The 23950-nt window shown below is 37.2% G+C and overlaps 1 protein-coding gene across 1 annotated transcript; it reads right to left on the reverse strand.

Annotated features, from left to right (window-relative positions):
• Positions 1-440: 440 nt before the first annotated feature.
• Positions 441-9097, reverse strand: LOC115967281 (auxin response factor 19-like). The gene is made up of 13 exons (XM_031086357.1): positions 8250-9097; positions 6941-7053; positions 6743-6838; positions 6599-6655; positions 6331-6486; positions 6139-6223; positions 5887-5977; positions 5632-5796; positions 5334-5529; positions 4663-4801; positions 2212-4079; positions 1392-1582; positions 441-1300 (listed from the first exon to the last, which is right to left on the reverse strand). The coding sequence occupies exons 1-13, from the start codon at positions 8290-8292 to the stop codon at positions 1123-1125; spliced, it is 3378 nt and encodes a 1125-aa protein (XP_030942217.1). The 5' UTR covers positions 8293-9097; the 3' UTR covers positions 441-1122.
• Positions 9098-23950: the final 14853 nt, after the last annotated feature.

The following is a 23950-nucleotide window of genomic DNA, read 5'->3' on the forward strand; positions in this document are numbered from 1 at the left end:
TACTTTTTTTACTTTTGAGGTTTGTCATGTGGTTCAGGATTAACGGTTGCAAAAGGATGAAAATGGTCCCATTCAAGATAAAACTCTTTTCTACTTGCCTATTTTTTTCTCTTTTTTTATTTTATTTTATTTTTTTTTTAATTTTTAATTTTTTAGTTGTATTGGCATATCCTTTATTCTGTACTATAAACTATAAAAGAAGTGATTATCGTTTTGTTAGTGGCATAAACTTTATCTGCTTGCTTTAGTTCTGCTTGAATTAAATTGTACTTCTCCAGCTAGTCAGGAATAAAGAAAGAAAATGGAATAGTAGGGAAGATTATCAAAATGATTTCCCCGTTTCCTTGCTTTCAGGCAAAAGATACAGACCCTTTTGTCCAACACCAAAGCAATTTTCCTGCTTCCCATATCTTTAAACTATGTCACTATGAAACACCTCGGAGAGCAATACTGTGTTATTGAAAGAAAACCATAATTGCATTTTGATTTTCTTCCTTGATGATGAAACTGCTTGTAACAATCATCAGTTTAGAAAGAGAGCATGCACTGGTTACAAAACTTAGAAATGGCACCAAAAGGTGCATCATTTCATATCTGCTTGAGAGTCATACTCATACAACAACTATTACTTCACATTCTGTTGCATATTTGTCTCTATCTTAGCATATACAAATAGCCATGAAATTGAATGTCAAATTAATAGGTTAAGGACTATATCATACACCATCTACTTTTTCCTAACGCATCTTGCAAAAAAAAAGTGCCCATTTGGGCTAACAGGCAACAGCAGCTACAAAAGTGGCTGCAATGATCAAGAGTAGAATAAATGTTGCTACATTGAGCTCTAGGTCACCCAGTACCACTTCGTCTAAAACAAATTCCCCCGGTAGAATTTGGTGTTTTGTTTATGGGAGGAGGATCAATAACATTTTCGTTTCTCTGCTGTCATGATTCACAATATATCCCCTGCTACCAAACAACTACTTCTATTAGGAAAGAGGGAGGCGATGGAGGCTCCTTTGACATCTTCCATTAGAGCTGGAAGAAGCCAACTAGATTCTCGAAAGGATTAAAGAATCCAAACCTGCGCCTGAAAACCAGTTCATCCCCAATTATGGAACTTTATCGATTAAATGATGCAGCAGAATTATCCTCATATGGTCTCCAAGCATTACCACTGTCAGTCCCACTACAAGCTTGGTTGAGCACTGGAACATGACCCAGATCTCCATCCAAGCTCATCTGCTGTACTTCAGCAGACGACAATATCTTTATGCTCTGAACACAGCTTACAAATTCTCTGTGAGCAGTTAGAGAACGATAGTTAAGAAACAAATAAATGGAATGATCAAAATACTGTAAATAAAGTAAACTTGGAGGTCTGGACATACTCCCATGGGTCATCCCCAACAAGAAGAATATCATTTTCATGATCCACATAAACAAGTTTCCAGTCAGTCCGTTGAGGATCTTCTAGCTGCCCTTCAATTCCAAACATGCGGGCAAGATCATGCCTGAGCTCATCATACTCTTTGTAACGGGTAACATCAATGCATCTTCCCACAGAGCCACGCTTTTGAACCTTCAAGAGTATGGAGCAGTGTAAGTCATTTGAGAATGTCATAGAAAAACAAAATGAAAACACCCAATGTATTTCAAGTTCTAATCCAAATCACTCATTCCAGTGCAAAATATTTAATGTAATATTTGTCAAATGGACAATAAAGTGCAATTGCATAAGATGCTTTAACTATACATGAAAGTAAAACCCCACCTTCAATCTAGAATTCCATTTAAATTCAAGTTACAGAAATTACCAAATCTATTTTATTATGCAATGCATCTAGAGGAAGATTAAAAAAAAAATACATGAGAAAAAGGATTGTTGAGTTGGAATAAAATTTTTGCTTAGGTAGTCAACTAGCCATGCGTAAGAACACTGTAGCATATGATTTCATTATTTCATGGTAGTTTTTTCAAACAGTGGAGATTTGTACGTTCTCTCATACAGTGTGACATAATGAAGCATGCACAGATCAACTTTGAAGGTCAGTGCAGTTGGCAGTTGGGTTTCAAAACAATCTCCTTCTGGTTATAAGGCTTTGCTGACTTGCAAAATACATTGATGTACCTAAACCATGTTAAATTTAGAGGAAAATCGACCTACCAATGCAAAGCATTTCTAAGACAAGAGAAGGTAGATCAACAAACCTTTGTATATGTTCGCATACGTTGAGTCTGATTAGCCCACAATCCGTTGCTCAAAACTCCAGCATCGTTGATAGCAACATCACTTGAACATCCAGGCTTGAAAGGTATGTTTGGCACCCCAAATGACTGAGAGCTGATTGCAGCAGTGGATAACTCTGTCTCAATATCTCTTGGAGTACCGCCATAATTAGAAAGCAAGTTCTGAAGATCTTTTTGAGAATCATACCCCCTTGACAACAAAGTGTCAGGTGCCAACCCATCAATATTAGTTGCAAAAGGAAGATTGTTCCGAGGATGTGATTGAACATCACCCTCTAAACCAAAGGTTGGGATTGGGAAGTTCTGCGGGATGCTAGCATCCAAACAATATGATGTCCCTGAGGAGGATGCTTCCAACTGATCAGTGATGGTACTTTTATATTTTATCTGGTCTGGTCCTTTTGAGCTGGGCAACTCATGTTTAATCCGTATATCGGACTTGCTCTGCAGCTCCTGAATCAGATTACTTGGAGGCTCGATTAATGAATCCCCCACCAACATGGCTGATCCCTGTTGGTTTCTATTCAGAAGGTTGGATGGGGAAACCTGGCAATTATTAGTGGAAGGTGAGGTTGAACATGAAGGAGCATCTCCTTCTGTAAGACCAGAATGAGCTCTGATTGCTGTAAGTGGCTTGTGCTGGCTTTGGGGCTGGTTCACAGGAATCTGTTGTGATTGCATCAGTGCAGAAGTTGAGAAGCTATTACCATTGAGAAGCTTTTCTGTTGAGAAGCTAGTGCTGCTTAGCTGTTGATGTTGTTGTTGCTGATGTTGAGACAAAGGAATCTGTTGTACTTGCTGGTTTTGCTGATTGGGCTGCTGTTGCTGTAGCAGCTGAGGCTGCAAAATTGAGCTTGCTGGGGAGAGCAATTGCTGATGCTGATGCTGATGCTGTTGCTGCTGCTGCTGCTGTTGCTGTTGCTGTTGCTGTTGCATTTTCTGTAGCAGTTGAAATTGAAGCTGCTGCTCTGAAAGGCATTGTTGTGACAACTGTTGCATTTGTGGCTGCTGCTGTGCTCGCTGTGACAGGCTTTGTTGCAACAACGGTAGTGGGGACTGTTGTAACTGTGCCTGCTGCTGGTGCCTTTGTAAGAGATTTGGTTGCGGTTCAATTTGTTGTTGAAACTGTGAGTCTAGTGGTAGGGATGTCATGTGCAATGAACTTTTACTATTAGAGTTGATACTCTGCTGTGATTGGGTATTGCTTGTGAGTATTTGCTGTTGTTGAAGCTGAGAGTATGCAACTGGTTGTTGCAAGCTTTGATTTGGGATCTGGTTAGGGGCAACTACACCATTGTTTACAAGAGCTGGATGACATATCTGCTGCTGCTGCTGCTGCTGCTGCTGTTGTTGTTGCTGCAGTTGTCGTTGTTGCTGTTGTGGCTGCTGTTGCTGCTGCTGGGACAGCTGATGTAGTTCTTGATGTTGCATCTGCCGCTGCTGCTGCTGTTGGCTATTAGGATTCTGTAATAATTGCTGCAGATGCTGCTGTTGGGGCCATGCAACAGGTGACTGTTGCAATTGGCTAACCTGGTTTTGTGGATTTGCTTTGTTAAACTGGAGATTTGACGCAGACATCGCAGGGGCTTGAAAACTCAATAATTTAGATGGATCATCAGCACTAAGGTTATTATGCAAGCCATTTGAAGAAACCATTGATGGGAAAAGTCCAGATTGAGCAGCTGAAAACTGATTATTTTGCTGCATGCTCATCCACTGTACTAAACTCAAACCAGGAAAGATTGAGCTAGGGGCATCCTTCATGCCAAACTCATCTCCAAGCCAGGGCATGGCTCTCTTGAAAGCATTCTCTATGTCAGAATCATCATCTGTAAAAATACTTCCAAAGATCACAATTAAGGAACATATCATACATGGCAGGGGAGGTTTTGCAAACAGATTTTGCCAGATGCTAGTCTTGAATTCACAGAACCCTCCCCCCCACACCACCACCCACACAACACACGCCATTTTTTATTAAGTCGCATGCGAAAAACAGCATGAGGAGATACTGAGATAGAGAGAGTATTTCATACTATTACTATAATTAAGTGTAAGTTCCAAATTCACCACCTACAAAATTAGGTTACTAATTCACAATAGATTGATTCAACAAAATGATGGATAAGCAACACAAATTGGTTCTTAAAAAGTTCTCATATCCAAGGCAAAACTCATCCTTTTCATTATGTTAGATCCATAATGATCCAAGTTTCTTTAAACCATTTCTTTACAAAAACTTGTTTGTTGACACAATTTATGTATTAGGCATGAAAAATTGAAAACCATACTTCTTTCAAAGGCAAACCTATTTTTCCACACACACCATAATGGCACATTTAGAGGAAGAGAGAGGGAGGCTGCTCTTTCAGAACATAATAGAGAATCTAGCTAAATGGTAAATATGGTTACCTGGCATCCCTGGTTGCCTTGGAAACTTGGGTCTGAAAAATGGAGGTGGACATATGTAGAAAGGAGTTACAACAGGTTCAATTTCCCAGATTGACACTCGGCTTGGCCGTTCACCGGCTGTTGATTCATCCCATCCAACCTATCAAAAATGCAAATGTTGATCAGCTATGTAAGCTAATACAGAAGATAACAACATCAGAAATTTTGGATTCAACACATATCAACTAAGAGCTATTTCAATAGCATGGATGGATACACACCTCGATGAGCCCTTAAAGAATAAAACAGGCATGTACAACAGAAATGCCTTACCCTTGAGGGGTCTAAAATTAAATAGCATGACTAAATACAAATTAACCACCCAACAATAGCATATATTTAGAGAATAAGGCCAGGTAGAGAAATTGCCATGTTCTCAAGCCCTTATATTCTAGAAATTTTCAGAATGCAATATATGTCTTATCTATGCTAAACACTTGCATACTGCAACCATGAAGCTTATTTCTAAGAGCAGAAGTAATGCACAAAAGACCCTATAAGTCACAACATACTGACATACTAACTACTTGTTAACCAATGCCATGGATTTTACCAAATCCAAATCATCATCCACTCATATGCACATAGCAAAACAAAAAAGGCCATACCCAGTGCAGAAGGCCAAAGAATACCTGAAGGTTACGCCACTGAGAATTTTTCCATCGCACAGTATCTAAATCACTGATACCAGTAATTGTACCCATGTATCTCCGTACTCCTGACTCCTCAGTCTCAAACATCATTCTAAATCGCATGCCAAGAGAAACTTGAGTATACATTGCTTTGTTATACTTGGCTAAGGGAATCACAAACTCAGACGGGCTAGCCCTATTAGAATTAAATGTGTTTTGTCAGAGCCTGTCACAGAAACTTATTGGATTGTCTTCATCACATAATAGTAATGACAACTTGAACATCTTACAGCTGTACCTTGGATTGTAAAATATAGTAAATGGACTGTTATTTGCAGCAGCATGAGCTGCAGCTGCAAGAATTCCAATATGCATGCTATCACTAGATATGACTGATGAAGAGAGAGCTGGCTGCTGTCTATTAGCACGCCTTATACCCAAGAGAAGCTGGGATTTTTCATCTCTACACCGAATCAGATTATTTCAGATTAGCTACAAGAAAGGAAAATAATCTAGCTGAAATTTTTCATTTGATCAAACATCTATTTCATACCTTATAAAAAGAACAGAATCTCCAGCGAAGAGCCTTTTTGTGCTAACAAAGACACTCCAACCCGTAGTCAACAGGTGCCTTTTTGGTTGGCCTGCAATTAATGCACTATACAATTTTAATGTATCTTACCTGAATTCAACAATCCAACTCATACAAACATCTAATGCAAATTCTTGGTATAAACAATGAACATAATGGAACATTTATGGATTATATTTCAGAGGAGGAGGAAAGTTTTGAAGGGATCAATACCGCGATAAATATGCCGAAATGTCCACGAACTGTCATGCAAATCTCTAGCTCCTAGCTCCTGAGCTGGAGGTTGCATTGAATAATCCTATCAAAGAACATTGTGATGAGAAATGAAAGAAAAAGATTTTGAATGTACTAGATGGAATTATCTACTTGAAATTACAAATCAAAATTCCAAAAATTGATACACACAAGAGGTGGAAAGATCTTCTCAGCTGCTCGACGAGGTACTGAAAATCCACCATGCGTACTAGTGTCACTAGCTGTAAGAGTTTTGCAGAAGAATTCAGTAGGTTGTCTACTTTGCTTGAGGCCCATGTCAGATGCCAGTAGAGCTTCCTTGTCATACTGTAGAACAGATACTTCAAAAACAAGCTCTATATGTGCTCATGATTACATGTCAAAAGAGACATAATTTGATTGTGTACATATTAATTCTCAAATTGAACCATTGACCTACTTTGTTTACAGGTTGAAGGGTCATCTGTGCATAGACCTCATCAGTTTCAGGATCCGCCTGTTTAAAAAATATAAACATATGCATAAGAAGTCCATAAAATTTAATTAATTTAAAACAGTAGCGTGACTGTTGAGACTCTCATACATGCAGGGTGACATTATGAAGCATGCAAATCAACTTTGAAGGAAGGTTCGGGTAGTTGGGTATGAAATCAGTCTCCTTTTGCATAGATGCTGCAACCTGAAATTTTTAGTTGTTGAAAAGTTCCATTAGAATCTGAATCCAGAAATTGTTGTATCTTGAATAAAATAAAAGGAGTGGAAAAAAAAAAAGGTGGCATACTTGCTCACTGTGGCCTTGAGGGAAGTAAACTACGAGACTTCCAACCGGAGGCAAAGAAACCAGAGGTCCAGCACAAGCATGCCATAACTCTGAATTAATACTCTTCTTCTCTCCTGTTGTCAATCCAAAGAAAATATTATTGCCATCATAAAAAACATCAAAAGTCATGAGGGAATTACAACTGTCAAATACTCAAATAGTTCACATAGAATATCAAATTTCAGATACAGCAACCAAAAAATATTCATTTAAACTTGCAAGAACTCAAATCCTCTTGTTGAAAAATTTTACTTAAGGTAAGCACTAAGCAGCTGCTATTAAGGTCAAGGGTTTGAGAAATTTTAAAGACTTCTCTGTGCTCATAAATCTTTAGGAGAAATAAGCAGGAGTATCAAAACAACTGGGATGAAACAAAAATAGTCACCAGGACTTCATAAATTCTTAAACCACAAAGACAACAAGTTCTGTTTTGCCACCAAGTGCTTAAAATTTTAGTTGACCCAAATATCTAAATCTCAACAAGTGTTTATTGTATTCATGAATAACCTATAATGTAGGTGGGTACCATATGGATCCATAACAACTGCTTTTTTTCTTCATTGTCATTGGCTTAGGTCCATCATTTTCATTTATCTAGATATTGATATGTTAAATGAAAATACTAGCAAAATGATTAACCCTAAAAATTATTAGCTTTCTCTTACATTGACAACAATCTCGCAATGGATTTAGTACTCATGAGTGAGCAAAACCCAGCGTTCAAAAAGGGTAACCATTTTCTTTGCCATTTTAGGACATGCATTTAAATTTTCTCAGTTTGTCCTAGAAAATCAACAACATACTTTGAAATTGATAATCATTCACATTGAGTTGTTCAAAGGTGCATCTAAACCAAGTGCCAATATCATCACTGAAGTTAATTCATGGAGAAATTGATTTTAGACCCAAAAAAAAAAAAAAAAAAACTACGTAATTAGCACAAATTAAGATAGAGAAAAAGAGTCATCAGCTTAAATATCATCAATTTATATATCCAAATAAAGAATAAAACAAAATTACTTAAGTTAGATAGTGAAAATTAAAAAGAACATAACTATCAGACATTGAATTTATCAAAAACCTGAATTTCATGCAAAATCAGAGGTTTTAAATAGAAATAATACTGAAGCATCAATGCATCAAAACCAGTTGAAATCATCCAAAATTTCAAGGATAACAATTCAAACAAACATCCATAACAGAAAACGTATATAGCAAAAAAAAAAAAAAAAGATAATGAGAATTCAGCAGTGGATTCAAGTATCTAAACCTTCTCCAGAATTTGGAAGAAACCCATTTTGGGGAACCTTCATGCTGATGATAGATATGAACCAATCAAGCTCTGAAGAAGAAAATCAATAACCAGTTGTGTGTTCCACAAGACATAAACACTTTCTAGCTGAAACCCATTTGCCCAATTACAAACAAGGGCTTTAAGAATTGGGTCCAAGTAGATGCTCCAATACAAAGTCAGTCAAACAGCCAGCCTATTCACATTTAATCCAAGCAACTCTTTAACCCCAACACTACCAGCTATGTCCTTGAGCGGTTAATTATGAAGCTTCACCAACTAATAAAGCAAATCCTTAGCTAGAGAGAGCTCAGAGTCAAAGATTCAAAAGCTTAAAAGCTCAAAGCTTAGTGACAAACCAATAACAACTCTCAAAATTTTCACCCAGAGTGAAAAAAAATTTCCATCCCAAAAAAGAAAATGAACCTGGAAATCAGATTTCTGCAGCTGAAGAAATCCCAATTCCAATTCAAATTCCAATTCCAACCCAAGTTCTAAAAGCTCAGGAATTGCAAAATCCTCTGAGAAAGCAGACAACTTGGGAAGCCACAGACACCGAGGGGTGACCCAATAAGCCAAGCCACCGAGAGATAATGAAAAATTTGAGAGAGAAAGCTGAGAAAAAATTATGGAAGCAGAAACGAAAAAGAAAGGAAAGGAGTCTGGCTTTTGGGGTAGGAGAGAGAGAAGAAGAAGTTGGACGAAAACCTGAGTTGTCGCTGAAGAAATCAGAACAAAAAGCAGAACATACAAAGCAAGCAAGCAAAGCTAAGGAGTAAGGACAGCTTTCTTTTATGTGAACAAGCCGACATCAACTTCAATATGAATCATGATTTACAATCAAAAACAATCTGCCACGGTTATAATTTTTTACTGTCTTAGATTAGAAAATTCTTATGGTACTATGCTGTCAAATTTCAGTCTCAGTTGGTCTCTTCCGAAACACCTGAGTGATGGAGATGAGCGATGCTTGTAGCCTTATACACGACACTTTTCACCGCAGTAAATTTTATTAATCATTGTGTTTACTTTATTATTTACTATTAATAACTTACCATCTTGTATAGGTGTAAAATTTCTTGCAAATTTTGGTGCACTTACGGATAGACTTAGAGAAGTGTTACTCATAACATTTTTGTAATATTTTCGTAATAAATACTAAGTAGTAAATTGTTAATAATTCTAATTTGTACTTACTATTAAAATTACTTTTTTAAATAATAGTCAGTAACAATTTTCTACTTAGTATTTGTTGTAAAAATATTGTGGACATAACATTTCTTCTAAACTTTTTTGATAAACTTTGCAAAATGTGCCATAAATTCAAAAGTTTTAAGTTCTATGCAATATATTATTTGTCTATGGGATTTTAAAGGTGTCTACTGAGTAGGAAGTAGAATAATTTGAACAAAAGTTGGAACACATCTTTCTTTCATGGGAAAAAAAAATTAAAATTATATATAATTAATGGAGAGGGCAAGAGGGGTTCATGGTACCTGTAAGGACACGATTCTCTAGCGGCCCAATATGGATGTTGGGCTCGCGTACGAAAGATCCCTCACAATATGATTTGTAGAGAGTGGGCTTGAAAAGCTAGCCGCTGGTCACGGGGCGATGTCCGATCCTGGCTTTAGAGGAATTCAGGTAGAAAAAGGAGTTGGGCCTGAACATTTAAGCCCTAAGACGTCGCACCCTATGGGATGGGACTCCTCGGAGTTGATCCGAGGACCATTGAGGCCTTACCCCGGTTATCCAACGACGGACTTTCTTCGGTGAAGTCCGGTGTTGTTGAGATGTTCTCCCCCATGTGATCTTTCTTTCTTCCGGTGGGATGGGCTCCCCTTCAGATTTATTTACTTTCTTCTTTTATACTCGTCCGTGTTCATTATCCTTCGTCCACGTGTAGGGTCAATCTTTACAAGACTGATATTTGTCCCATCAGTCTAATCCCAGAATTGTTGGGTATGGTTGATAAGGCTGCAGAGTACGGCTCTGTCATGTGTTGGGTCTTATCCGGAAGGGTAGTAAGGATAACTTCCCCAAGATATTTTGGATCTCCTTACAAATTCGTCCCTATACCAGTTTTATCCCTTCATTTCGGTGGGATTCAGGATCTGCCGAGGACCAAACTGTCCTCGACTGCCTTCCAAAAATTGTTTTGTGCTCTGCACTGTAGAGCTTGGGCCACAGCTCTCCTCGGATTGGGCCTTCGGATTTTCCAAGAGCAATTGGGCTTGGTCCTTAAATTATTGGGCCCCACAATAGCCCCTCAAAACCCTTCTATCCGACTTCCGGGTTGGAAGGGAGGGTTTTGGCAAACCCGGGCCCTCAATATGGCTTGTTTAGTTCAACCCCGCATTTATGTGAGCGGTTTTCCACCTGCCCAGGAGATTAGCCGGTTTTCTAGGGATTTCATTTAATCTGCCTGTGATCTACTCCTGCCGCTTGGCTGTCCCAAACGCGCCCTTAATGAATCCCCTTTATGAGGCTCATTTATGTCCGGCGGCTCATCTAATAAGGTGGGGAAACGGAACGGACGCCTCTTTTTTCTTCAGATTCCTTTGGGAAACTTGAATGCATTTAATACCCTTCATTCTGCCCTTCCTATAAGAAGGCAAGCAGGAGGCCATCACTTTCGTGCAGACTCCTCTCTTTCCTTCTGAAATCTGAAACCCGTAGCCTTCTCTAGCGCCTGCTTAGCCCGTTTGTTATACACCATATCAGTACATGCCCACCATAACGAGCGATGAAAGTACCATGCCCCTCCTCAAAACACCATGTTCCGATAAAGCTTGAAATGGCTCGATCGGGGCAAGGATGGCGCAGACTTAAGATCTGTCCCGCCTCTCTTTCAGCCAAAATCCGAAGCAGGGGCTCGTCATGTCGAATTCTCGGCGTGGCTGAGTCGAGAACACCCAATACCAGCACCACTCGGCTCCTCACGAGCGTACCTAACATGGCACCAGTGTGTTAGGAGTCAGGGCTGAGGCAGGGGCGAAGTGCTTCTGCTTCTCCCCTTCTTTGCTCATTGGTGCCTTCCTCCGCCTTCCTCTTATAGTCTTCCCAGCACCAGTTCCGCCCTGGTGCTGTCCTTCTCCCTCTTTTGCTCCTCTCTTTGTCTTTTCATTTCTCCCACTCTTCTTCTCCTCCTTCCCTTACTCATGTCCTCCATCTTCTTCATTGATTTCTTCCTTACTATTTCCTTCTTTTTCGTTCTTCTTTTTTTTTTTGAAGTGAGTTCTTCTCTTAGTATGAGCAGCTATGAGGCAGAGATCGGAGGGACCTTGAAGACAAGTTTAAAAAGGCGCTTGACCGTTTGCTTATCTGTACTGTGGATGTTAGTACTGCTTCGGCAGCCCCTCTTTTGTATAGGCTGGTTGAAGCCTCTCTTTGTATATTGTAATAATTTTTCATATTAATAAAACTTGTTTCTATTTCACTTTGCATGTTCTGTCTCTTTGTTTTTTATAAATTTGTAAGCGCCGCTCGGCACAATCATATAGCATCTAAATCAATGACGACTAAGACCAAAATACTTAATAATAAAAAGATGTTGCCATAACTTTAATGGAAGTGCCTGGCATGATAAGGCAGACCAATAAAAAGTAATACTTACCCCCCTGGCTTGGGTCCGAGGACCATGCAAGGCCTTGGTTCTGTCCAAAACTTTAACAATAATAATGTTTTGTACTTGGTTTCCCCATAGGCTTGAGTCCGAGGACCATACAAGGCCTTGGTTCTGTCCAAAACTTTAATAATAATAATGTTTTGTACTTGGTTTCCCTATAGGCTTGAGTCTGAGGACCATACAAGGCCTTGGTTCTGTCCAAAACTTTAATAATAATAATGTTTTGTATTTGGTTTCCCCATAGGCTTGAGTCCGAGGACCATACAAGACCTTGGTTCTGTCCAAAACTTTATTCCCTCCCCTTTTCTTTTTGCACCTGTCTTTCCTCAGGTGTCTCATAAGTTGCCGAGCAGGAAGTTGTCCTCGGTAATGGTTATTCCTTGGTGTGGGCCATAGTCCGTGGGCTTCCATGCAGAACGGGCCTGGGCCGCGAATTTATTAGGCCCACAGGTTTAGAGGCATTTCCGTAGTCTTTGGTCACGCGGTACTTTTTGGCGTCCCAGTATTCGAGGTGCGCCTTTACGAGGCTCCTTTAATCTCAGGGTTGCAGACGGCATTGGAAATCGAGCCAAAGACATTTTGTCTGTAGCGTTCCTTGGGACGCTGCGTGAATTAAATGTCATCACCTCTTCTTTTAAATAAATAGGGGAGAAGGTTGCTTTACTTTCACACGAATTTTTCAGTCTCCTCTCTTAGTACATCATGTTTGAGGCGAGGATTGGGGCAAAGGAGCTCTCTCCGCCACAAAAGCGCTGTGTCTTCCTGAGACTCCAGATAGTGAGGTACAGGCCAAGGAGGCGTAGACTCAAGAGAATATCTCAATTCGAGAGAGGGGAAAGGATGTTTCTCCTTCTTTTAGTCAAAATCCGAAGCAGGTTCTGGTCATGCTAGATTTTTGGCATGCCCGAAGAAGGAATTTTCGCCATCAGCGCCGTCTGCCTTGTAGCAGACAAACTTCTGCGGGGGCTTCCCAACTGCCGGCTCCCTGCATCTTTGCTGTAGATGGTGTTAGCCTGAGGTCAGGTTCTTTGGCTGCCTGAGTTATGGGCATGTAGAAGCGTCGAGGAATAGTTTCCTTAGACGACATCTTGGAACAGTAGCCAACCTCTCCTCTGAGATATCTCCTTGGCATCATCTTTACTCTTTTGTGCTTTTCTTTTGCTTACGCAGTTAACTCTAATGTAAGCTGGTTTCAGCTTTTATTGTACACTGTACTGTTCTTTTGTCTTAATAAAAGATGTGTTTATTTCTTTATGCATATGTTATTTTTTTTTGCAACAACCACTTTGGGTCTGAATATTAAGTCTAAACATGCCTTTAACAATATTCTGGACAGAAGAACACTTTAATACAAACCCTTATTAGTTTAAACTCGCAAATATTATCAAGTATAACAATGGTAATCCTCAATAGATTGAATTTATGGAACTAACCGAGATAGCTGCTGAGCGCTGCGTGATGCACGCTAGACGAATATCCGAGAGAGCAGCCGAGCAGCGATGGACTTGGATCGTGCCCTTGGGACAACATACTGTGCCGTATCGTATTAGCCCCTTTGGCACTGGGGATCTGCGGGTAGACCGGGGAACCCGTGCAATTAAAGACTGACCCAACTGTTAACGAGAAGTCCTCTTCGGATGGATTTTAATGCTCTAGTAACAGTTTTTATTTTGTGTACTTGGTTTCCCCATAGGCTTGAGTCCGAGGACCATGCAAGGCCTTGGTTCTGTCCAAAACTTCTAAGATTTCTTTTATGTACTTGGTTTTCCCATAGGCTTGAGTCCGAGGACCATGCAAGGCCTTGGTTCTGTCCAAAACTTCTAAGATTTCTTTTATGTACTTGGTTTCCCCATAGGCTTGAGTCCGTGGACCATGCAAGGCCTTGGTTCTGTCCAAAACTTGTAAGATTTCTTTTATGTACTTGGTTTCCCCATAGGCTTGAGTCCGAGGACCATGCAAGGCCTTGGTTCTGTCCAAAACTTGTAAGATTTCTTTTATGTACTTGGTTTCCCCATAGGCTTGAGTCCGAGGACCATGCAAGGCCTTGGTTCTGTCCAAACTTGTAAGATTTCTTTTATGTACTTGTTTCCCATAGGCTGAGTCCGTTTGTTCTGTCCAAAACTTGTATTTCTTTTATGTACTTGGTTTCCCCATAGGCTTGAGTCCCCATGCAAGGCCTTGGTTCTGTCCAAAACTTGGATTTCTTTTATGTACCCCATAGGCTTGAGACCATGCAAGACCATGCATAGATTGGTTCTGTCCAAAACTTGTAAGATTTCTTTTATGTACTTGGTTTCCCCATAGGCTTGAGTCCGAGGACCATGCAAGGCCTTGGTTCTGTCCAAAACTTGTAAGATTTCTTTTATGTACTTGGTTTCCCCATAGGCTTGAGTCCGTGGACCATGCAAGGCCTTGGTTCTGTCCAAAACTTGTAAGATTTTTTTTATGTACTTGGTTTCCCCATAGGCTTGAGTCCGTGGACCATGCAAGGCCTTGGTTCTGTCCAAAACTTGTAAGATTTCTTTTATGTACTTGGTTTCCCCATAGGCTTGAGTCCGAGGACCATGCAAGGCCTTGGTTCTGTCCAAAACTTATAAGATTTCTCTTATTTGTTTTATTTTTCAACCACCAGCCCCTTCACCAAGGCGGGGATAGTTGGCCTGAGGCCGGAAGCCCCTAGAGACGCCCGCGCCCTTAGCACTGCGAGGCGTAGCCCCTAGCAGAAGCTTACGTCGGAGCAACAACTATATGCCGCCGGAGATGGGGGAAATCCCGGAAATTTCTGCTTGCTAGAGAGCTGACTCCACCGCCACCTGCGCCAACGCGCAAACTTTCCCACAGACGGCGCCAATTGTAAGGACAAGATTCTCTGGCGGCCCAATAAGGATGTTGGGCTCGCGTACGAAAGATCCCTCACAATATGATTTGTAGAGAGTGGGCTTGAAAAGCTAGCCGCTGGTCACGGGGCGATGTCCGATCCTGGCTTTAGAGGAATTTAGGTAGAAAAAGGAGTTGGGCCTGAACATTTAAACCCTAAGACGTCGCACCCTATGGGATGGGACTCCTCGGAGTTGATCCGAGGACCATTGAGGCCTTACCCCGGTTATCCAACGACGGACTTTCTTCGGTGAAATCCGGTGTTGTTGAGATGTTCTCCCCCATGTGATCTTTCTTTCTTCCGGTGGGATGGGCTCCCCTTCAGATTTATTTACTTTCTTCTTTTATACTCGTCCGTGTTTATTGTCCTTCGTCCACGTGTAGGGTCAATCTTTACAAGACTGATATTTGTCCCATCAATCTAATCCCAGAATTGTTGGGTATGGTTGATAAGGCTGCAGAGTACGGCTCTGTCATGTGTTGGGTCTTATCCGGAAGGGTAGTAAGGATAACTTCCTCAAGATATTTTGGATCTCCTTACAAATTCGTCCCTATACCAGTTTTATCCCTTCATTTCGGTGGGATTCAGGATCTGCCGAGGACCAAACTGTCCTCGGCTGCCTTCCAAAAATTGTTTTGTGCTCTGCACTGTAGAGCTTGGGCCACAGCTCTCCTCGGATTGGGCCTTCGAATTTTCCAGGAGCAATTGGGCTTGGTCCTTAAATTATTGGGCCCCACAGTACCACAAAATATGTCATTATAATTGAAATATCATATGAATGCCAATGAATTTATGAGAAAATAATATTGAGTAAGTCAAAACCTATTGGTTAAATCATATATATTATTACCTCATCTAAAATTCTTATAATAACAAATAAATAATAATAATTTATTTGAAATGAGGTCATATTATAATTTTTACTGAGAAATATATCTCTCCCCTTCTTAATAAATAAAGATGATCTTTTATAAAGTTATGTATGAATTAAATCAAACTATCAATGACCTTATACAAATGAAAATGAATGTAAGTTTCTAAGGGTCTGTTTGGATATAACTTATTTTGCTGAAACTGAAAACTGAAAACTTAAAACATTGTAGCAAAATAATTTTTAAATGTGTGAATAGTACCGTGAGACCCATTTTTAATGAAAAAATTGATAAAAAATAAAATTTGTGAGTCCATGAACAGTAAATAAATCACTGTTCACAGCTGAAAAGTCAACAATATGCGGCTGAAAAAAAAAAGGAAAACGCGCACGCAGACGTGAAATGCGCTATCTAAACAAACACTAAATAATTAAAATTAAGTAAATTTCATCAACTCCACCTTTTTATGTGTTTTCCAAAAAACAAAGGTCTCCATTTCCTCGGAATTTTCCAAAAAGAAAGTAGTTCTCTTCTTAAAAAATGGGAAGTAGTACTTTTTAATTACCCTGAGAGTAAAAATTTTAGTGTCATGCACACTGAATAATTTTTCTCCATAATGAGGCGTACCTCAACAAGCCTGCAAGATTCCAATGATTTTTGTGTGGAAATTGGGAGAGTTACGGATGCATGGTGGTGTTGGTTGAATTTCTTGTTGTGAGGTGGGAGAGAAAACGAGAAATACTAGAACCATGTCATTTTACATAATTTAGACTACAACTCGTCATGTGAAGGTAGATATGTGATGGTTTATATGGGTCCATACATTTATCACTTATAACTTTTCTCCTAACGAGTTGTGGTTAAAGATGTGTAAAATAATATTTTCTTAACGATGCTAGAGAGAAATCTGATAGGACCTAAATTTGGAAGTACCTTTGTGCTCGCTGACGTGGCTTACGCATTTTGATCAATGTTTGACTGTGGGTATGGGATGATTTCATAGGTTGTTTTTTTTTGTTGTTGAATGATGCGTTTTCTCATTTCTGCTTTTATTGGGGTTCCTTTTTTCCGGGTTTGGACCCACCCAACAATATCATCTTCATGGCAACAAGATTCTCTTTTGTTTTATTTAATTTTGAGTATGGGATTAGGGAGATCATCAAATCACTTTAATTAAAGTTCAAATTCGTTACTCAAATGAAATCACTTTTATTCATTTGTTTTTTCTTTTATGTTCTTTGGACTACCCTACCTAGTGTAATTATAGCAACTCCATGCACTCAAGGGAGCTACTGTATTTAAATGTAAATATAGTAACTCCTTTAATCATATGGAAGGAATATCTAATTAGACGATTTTATGAGATCTCCTTATCACAAAATATAGGACCCATTGTAGATCTCGAATATTATTGAGAGAGAAATCGCATAAGTGATAAGGCTATCCCGTAGTAAAAATTTTCCTTAATTGGGTTGAACCATCATATAATATCACAACCTTAATCCTGTTCAAAGATCTATTGATTTTAAGTAATGAGGAACAATAATGTTTAAGACTTAAATTGTGTTTCGCTTAAACTCTTCCCATTAATTTCAATCTCTCTTATTCTAGTTTCATTAGATTTTTAAGTTGATAACCCACTTAATTGAATGAAATGAGACAAATTAACAAAACTAGAAGTGACTACTTTGTTTTTGTTTTTTTTTTTTTTTTTTTTTTTTTTTTTTTTATATATATATATATATATATATATAGATTAATGATTAAAATTCAAATTACACCCTTTAAGTTTGGGTGAATTTTTATTTTCATCCATAAAAGTAGCATTTTTATCAAGTTGATCATTTCATCCATTCCATTTATGAAATTATCACCCTTCACATGTGATGAGAGGAGTTGACAACGGATTTGATAGAATGCAATGGACGGAATTTACCAACCTGATAGAAATGTTAAAGTTTAAAGGCTAAAATGATGGAAATTTTATGAACAAAAATGATAATCCACCCAAACTTAAAATGTGTAATTTATATTTTATCCTTAAGTCTTTTTTATTAAAAACTATAACATCATGGTAAGTTTTGTGAGGAACGAATTTATTCAAATAGGATTCAACATAACATGACAAGGTAGTTTCAAACCCCTCTACTTCTTGAACTATTATATTTTTCTTTTTCTCTCCTCCTTTTCTCCAAACCAAACAAAATAGAAATTATGAGTATGATGGATAATCTTATATGATAGCTAGAGTGCATGTCCAACTCCTAGGCTCCTAGCCATTATGAATATTCTCAAACATGTAAACAAAATATTTACTCAACTTGAGGTGCTTCACAAGAATCTCAAGATTGCGATTTATCCCCAATTTTCATATTTTAAACACTTGCAACATACGACAATGTTGTTTCATCATATGAACATCCTTAAACGTATGTTTTGAGGACAAACTTTGTCTAATTTTTAGAAAATGGGCCATCCACAAAGTTATAAGAATATTTAGTGAAAATTTTAGAGTCAACAAAGCAATTCTTACCTTGAAAAGTGTTCATCAACATAATGTTGGTAAAATAAGACAATTTTTGAAGGCACAAAAGGGGCATAAAGGAAAGTATGAAACTCGATTTTCTCAGATCCCAACAATTCCTCACCCAAAAAACAAGAAAAGAAAAGAAAATCCACCCACTTTATTATCAATTTCATAAATTACTATATTTGATTCTTGACCCACGAGAAAAGCAGCCAAAAATAAAGAAGAATTTTTATATACACGCTAAAAAAAAAAAAAAAAGGCACTAGCCGCAAAAGCAGGAAATCTTCACATGTCACAAGTTCGGTGATTCCTACTTCGAACATCATTATAATGCAATTGAAGTTACATTTTCATTATTTAATGGTTTGTGCCTTAATTTTATAAAATTTAGTGATAAACTACTCTATGTTTTTCCGCAAAAGTCATGGGTGCGTGACAATTAATCTGGACAATTCGAAAGATCCTGATTTTGAGCGTCCCTTAATGCTGTAGGACCCCCATGATCACTATCTTCTATTCCTTTCTCCTCCAACCCAATAATAATAATAATTAAAGACTGTATTTGCTGTCAATCATGTAAAATATTAAGTAATTTTTTTCACTCATTTCTATTTTATTGGCTTGAATTTTTATTACGGATCGAATGATGCAAGGTTAAAAATCAAGAGTATTATAATTCGATTAGACGATGCTTTTTAATGTGAATAGAATTTGAATCAAAGAATGATAAATTTTACCATTTGAGGAGTGAAACCCACAAAATGACATAAGAAACCAGCTAATCAGCTTTAACAATCCCTGTTACGTTTAGCAAAAAAAAAATCCCTGTTACAGTAGCAAGGAACTACACGTGTGGGACTCAAAACAAATATCGAAAGAAAGAGTCTGGATTTGTCTGAAACAGCTTATCTAACTGAAATTAAAAATTTTTTACTGAAAATATTATAACTAAAATTAAAAATTAGCTTAGTTAGTACCATGAAACCCATAAATTATACCAAAAAATACAATAAGACCTATAAATAATAAGAAGAAAAACTACCCTATATAATCTATTCCAAATGCAACCTCTTTTAATGAACACCATTCGTTCTCGTCTGTAAAAGCTTGATGAGAAAAGTGTCGTGTCGTGTCAATGTGTCAAACCCACCCATCATCCCTTCTAATAAGTAGTGAAATTTGCAGCCACCTACGAAATTTCAGACCAATATGTTTTTGCATGTAATCCTCAAATAAATACAAGGGCAAAGAATTCACCATTCATGGCCCAAGCTGCAAGTGAATTTTCGAGAGCAATACATAAATTGAAAAAACAATAATATTAGCGAAGGTGCTTCGAAGTGTAGAGAGTAGAGAGAGAGAGAGAAAGGGCAGGCAGGACATGTGAAATGACACAGCTTTTGTCGGGGAATGGCAACCACTCCAATGTGCTGACCAGAATGTGGGGTTTCATTTCATTTCATTTGGTTGCAGTTTCGGTGTTAAGCGAATCAAACCCCTTTGAGTGGCTCTCATGGGTTCACCGGTTGCCCACTGCACTTCTCTTCTGACCTGACATTGTACGGACCACGTACCTTTTCTTTATATTATTATTATAGTTTTTATAAATTTATTTTACTATTATTAAGATAAATTATACAAGGTATAAATATGTTTAAATTAAGAACAAACATTTATTATTTTTGGGCCATCAATTTCTCAGTCCAAGTAAATTTTTATCCATCTATAAGAATATTAATATTTGTTGTGCTAAAAAAAATTATACTTTTGTTACTTTAACACATCATTTTATAATTCACTCTCTATCATATTTCTTACTTTACTATATCAATCATTAAAATAACTTAAAATAACTCCTACATAATAAAAAAAATAATTAAAAAATTAAATAAAAAAAACAAAAAAACAAAAACAAAAACTTACCACATTAGAACCCATCACCACCTCACTACCCACCATTATCACCTAAAATCAACCAACTACCACCATCCCAACATCAAGTCAACAACCACCGCAATGATCCACAAATCACGAAAACTGACATCCAAAATCAACCCAATTTCTGTGAACCTTGAATCAACCACGACCCTTATAAACAATTGACGTAACAATCCAAAGCAAAATCGTTGTTGTCCTCAAATCGCAACAACTAATGTCGATCCACCATTGTCACCACTACTAATAAAAGTGTCAATGTCCTTAAAGTTATCAGAGAGAGAGAGAGAGAGAGAGAGAGAGAGAGAGCAAATCATTATAGCAATGTTAAAAATCTTTGTAAATTTTTGTAAATTTTTACTCAAGTAGCACATTGAATGGAGGGAGTTTTTTGCTCTTCAGTGCACAAAAATAACATTTAGAATCTTTTAGCACACTGGATGCAAGTGTTATTGTGTTTTTTTTTTTTTTTTTTTTTTTTTTTTTTTAACCCTCTATGTTCAATATGGCGGTCAAATTGATTTATGAGCAAGCAAAAGTGAAACACAAAGTTTAAGCAATAATTTTTGTAGGGTCGCAATTTAGGGACCAAGCCCAAATTGTATGGAGTCTTGGTCCAATGAACCTAATACAATAAATTTGTAAAGAATGGGTCAAAGAACTAGGTCCTAACGAATTGAACAACGGCTAGTATTGAACTAAATAACAATCAAGTACAAATAAGAGATATTGATGTCAGTGGACTTTCAATCAGAGGAGGCCATAATTATTGTATATTGATCACAGTTGGATACTAAGACAGTTCAGATTGCTACAATATTCTCTCTCTATTCTTTTTCCTCTCCTTTCCATGAAGAGTCTTCCACCTTATATATCTTCTTTTGAGTCATCTTCACCCTCCACTTGTTGATTATCTGAACCCCTACTTAAGTACTTGTCCCATCAGCCACCTTCCCTAGCTCTCTGTGAGTTGCAGTAGTCAAGGTAGCACTATTCAAAGATCTTCTCCACATAAATGCTGCCAGTAAAGTAGCTGTTGTGCATTTAATTCGGTGGTGTCAACCTTCTCTTAGATATTTTTAGGTTCTCTTCCTTCTCACATGTCCATGAAGCACATCTCTATCATTGAACCTTCTCAGTAGGTCACTTTAATTGTTGGGTTATATATTTTAAACCATATTCATTAAGTCTGAGAAGTATGTACTCCTCAGATAGCCATTCATTTGCTCTCCACTTATGGTTTTTGGTTTAAGAATATCTCATAATTATTTGCTTCTCCTCGAACCTATTTATCCCCTCGGATAAAGCCCGATGCCCAATAAACGATCTTGGGCCCTTGCCCCTACAATTTTTATTTCTCATTTTTTTCTATTCCATTATTACCTACCTGGATATTTGAAATGAATAACAAAAATGAACAAAGACTTCAAATTAAAATGTTTCATAAATTAGAATTTTAATTAGACAAAATAATAATTTAGAACATCATATAAAATATGATATAAACTAGATATCTTCTTCTTTTTATTATTACTAGTTTGTAACTCCATACATATGCATGGATATACTTAAAATATATATATATATATATATATATTAAGATGCATAGTATAATTCTTACATATATAATTTAAATATTATTTTTATATTTATTTGTTTAACTCTTTAAAAAGTCTTGTAAGAATATTATTAGGTAGAAAATATAAATTGTCTATTTTTTTTTAAAAAGTTTTTATGTTCATGATTCTAAACTCTTTGGTTTTTGTACACAATAACTCACCTGGATGAATATTTATGATGTAGTCCCACATTTAACTCCAAAATTAATAAATAAAACTCTCTAAAAATAAATAATTTAGAACACATGGTGCAAAATTGAACTTTTATTGTAAAATCTAATTAGATTTTCTCTAAATTTACTTATTAATATATATATATATATATATATAGAGAGAGAGAGAGAGAGAGAGAGAGAGAGAGAGAGATTATGATATTATCACGAGTAATAAATGTCATTAGGACATTTGTTAATTGAAAATTTCAAGAAAATTTTAACATCATTTTTGTGAGAAATATAAAAAGTTGTTAACAAAATTAATTATATTTTGTCTTGAAAAAATTTCTAAAAATACTTCTTAAACTAAAATCCTTAGAGCATATATTAACATTTCTCTATTATTATTATTACAATTGTTATTATTATTATTACACGTTGTTAACTGCAACGAAATTTTCTTGACTGCAAATCTGCTCTCGAATCACACGGTCCCAAAAGACATTTACTATACGCTGTTCGTACTTAAACATATCTATGACATGATCGATGCCTCGGACTTTTGAGTTTTGATTCCTTCTTTGACACAAGACTGTTTTTTTGAAAACTTCTTTGACACAAGATTGGTAATAGGCCCCGGGCAATTCATGAACTGACAGAACATACGGACAATATTATAGTGCGGGATCAAAAATTCAATTGCACCAATTTTAAAGGTTTTATTATGCTAATTAATAGGCCCCATGCAATTCATGAAACTGACAATACATACAAACATTAAAACATTCATCAGTATTATTATTGACTGTAATATTTATAATGACACCAGATTCATTTACACTCGTATTCAAAGCTCTCAACATGCATGACTCATGAGCATCAACCTTCTCTGTGATTAAAGGCCTGTAAATTGAATAGATTCTTTTATATATTGTAGTCTATTTCGTTATGATCCCAAATAGGTATAGGCATATGTCATTGTCATGAACTACAACACAGTGCTTTTGATGGACTAACTGCAAAATGACGCATGTAAAATTAGGTCAATTTCAGAAGAGTTACAATTTACAACGCCATCAACCAAATAAAGGAGACAAGACATAACTAACGCTTAGTCATATGATTTTGCAAACCACATTGAGAGAGAGAGAGGATAATATTATGGCCTATGCAATATTGTCATTTCGAACCAAAAGGAATTAAAATTTCTCTTTCCAGCACTTAAATATATGCGAAAAAGAGTGTCTGCCATTACCAATTACCCACAGGCCAATGCCATCATCATCATAACAACAACAACTAATAAAGATAAAAATATCTTTCATGACATTCATACGTGATCATTCTGATTGATTAATCCCATCATTTTCAAAGTAGTAAAAATAGCCAATGAGGTTGGTTCGGTTGGTAATATTCAAATGCTTCGTCCAAAAGACTTAAGTTTGAGTCCCGTTGTCAGCAGTTTTTTTTGGTGAACGACTTATAAGTCTAATGTAAGTCATCTCTAAAACATGCGGTTTACCCTAACCCTGATATGAAGTAGTCTCGCCTCACCTGAACTTATTTTTACCCAAAAAAAGAATAAAAATCTTCTCTTATTACAGAATATGGGTTGGGTTTAAGACATTAAGAGCAAACAGAATGATTCTCAGTTTCTTAATATTCCGTTGCCTGTGGCGCTTGAGATGCCATTTGAATCATCCATGTTAGGTAAGCACATGGCATGCCTAGTGCTAAAACTTTAATTGTTCGGCCAAAAAATAGAGACAAGCGAGGAAATATCTCATCAGTGTGTCTTTTTTTTAAAAAAAAATTTAATGAAGTGCTTTGATTAAGCTAATGATCATGGGATTATTCCCCACTATTAAAAAAAAAAAATCAACCTCAAAAATTTTTATACCTCTTTCCAATAAAATGTTTATGCATGAGATGTTAGGATATCCAAAGACAGTGACATGACATGCATATCTGTTTGATGGATCCACCCTCCGTTAAACACGAGTCATGGTCCCTACACTGCCAAACTTAGCATCCCATACGAAACGAAAGAAAGAAGCAGAGGC

Source organism: Quercus lobata, chromosome 11, assembly GCF_001633185.2.
Source record: "Quercus lobata isolate SW786 chromosome 11, ValleyOak3.0 Primary Assembly, whole genome shotgun sequence".
NCBI classification, from domain to species: domain Eukaryota; kingdom Viridiplantae; phylum Streptophyta; class Magnoliopsida; order Fagales; family Fagaceae; genus Quercus; species Quercus lobata.

Bases quoted from the DNA above. Each gene is read 5' to 3' on its own strand.
- LOC115967281 (XM_031086357.1), bottom strand. From the start codon at position 8,292: ATGAAGGTTCCCCAAAATGGGTTTCTTCCAAATTCTGGAGAAG. The intron at 5,530-5,631 runs GTACAGCTGTAA...TAATTCTAATAG, and splicing joins ACTATATTTTACAATCCAAG to GGCTAGCCCGTCTGAGTTTG. The intron at 4,802-5,333 runs GTATTCTTTGGC...CATTTTTGATAG, and splicing joins CTCAGTGGCGTAACCTTCAG to GTTGGATGGGATGAATCAAC.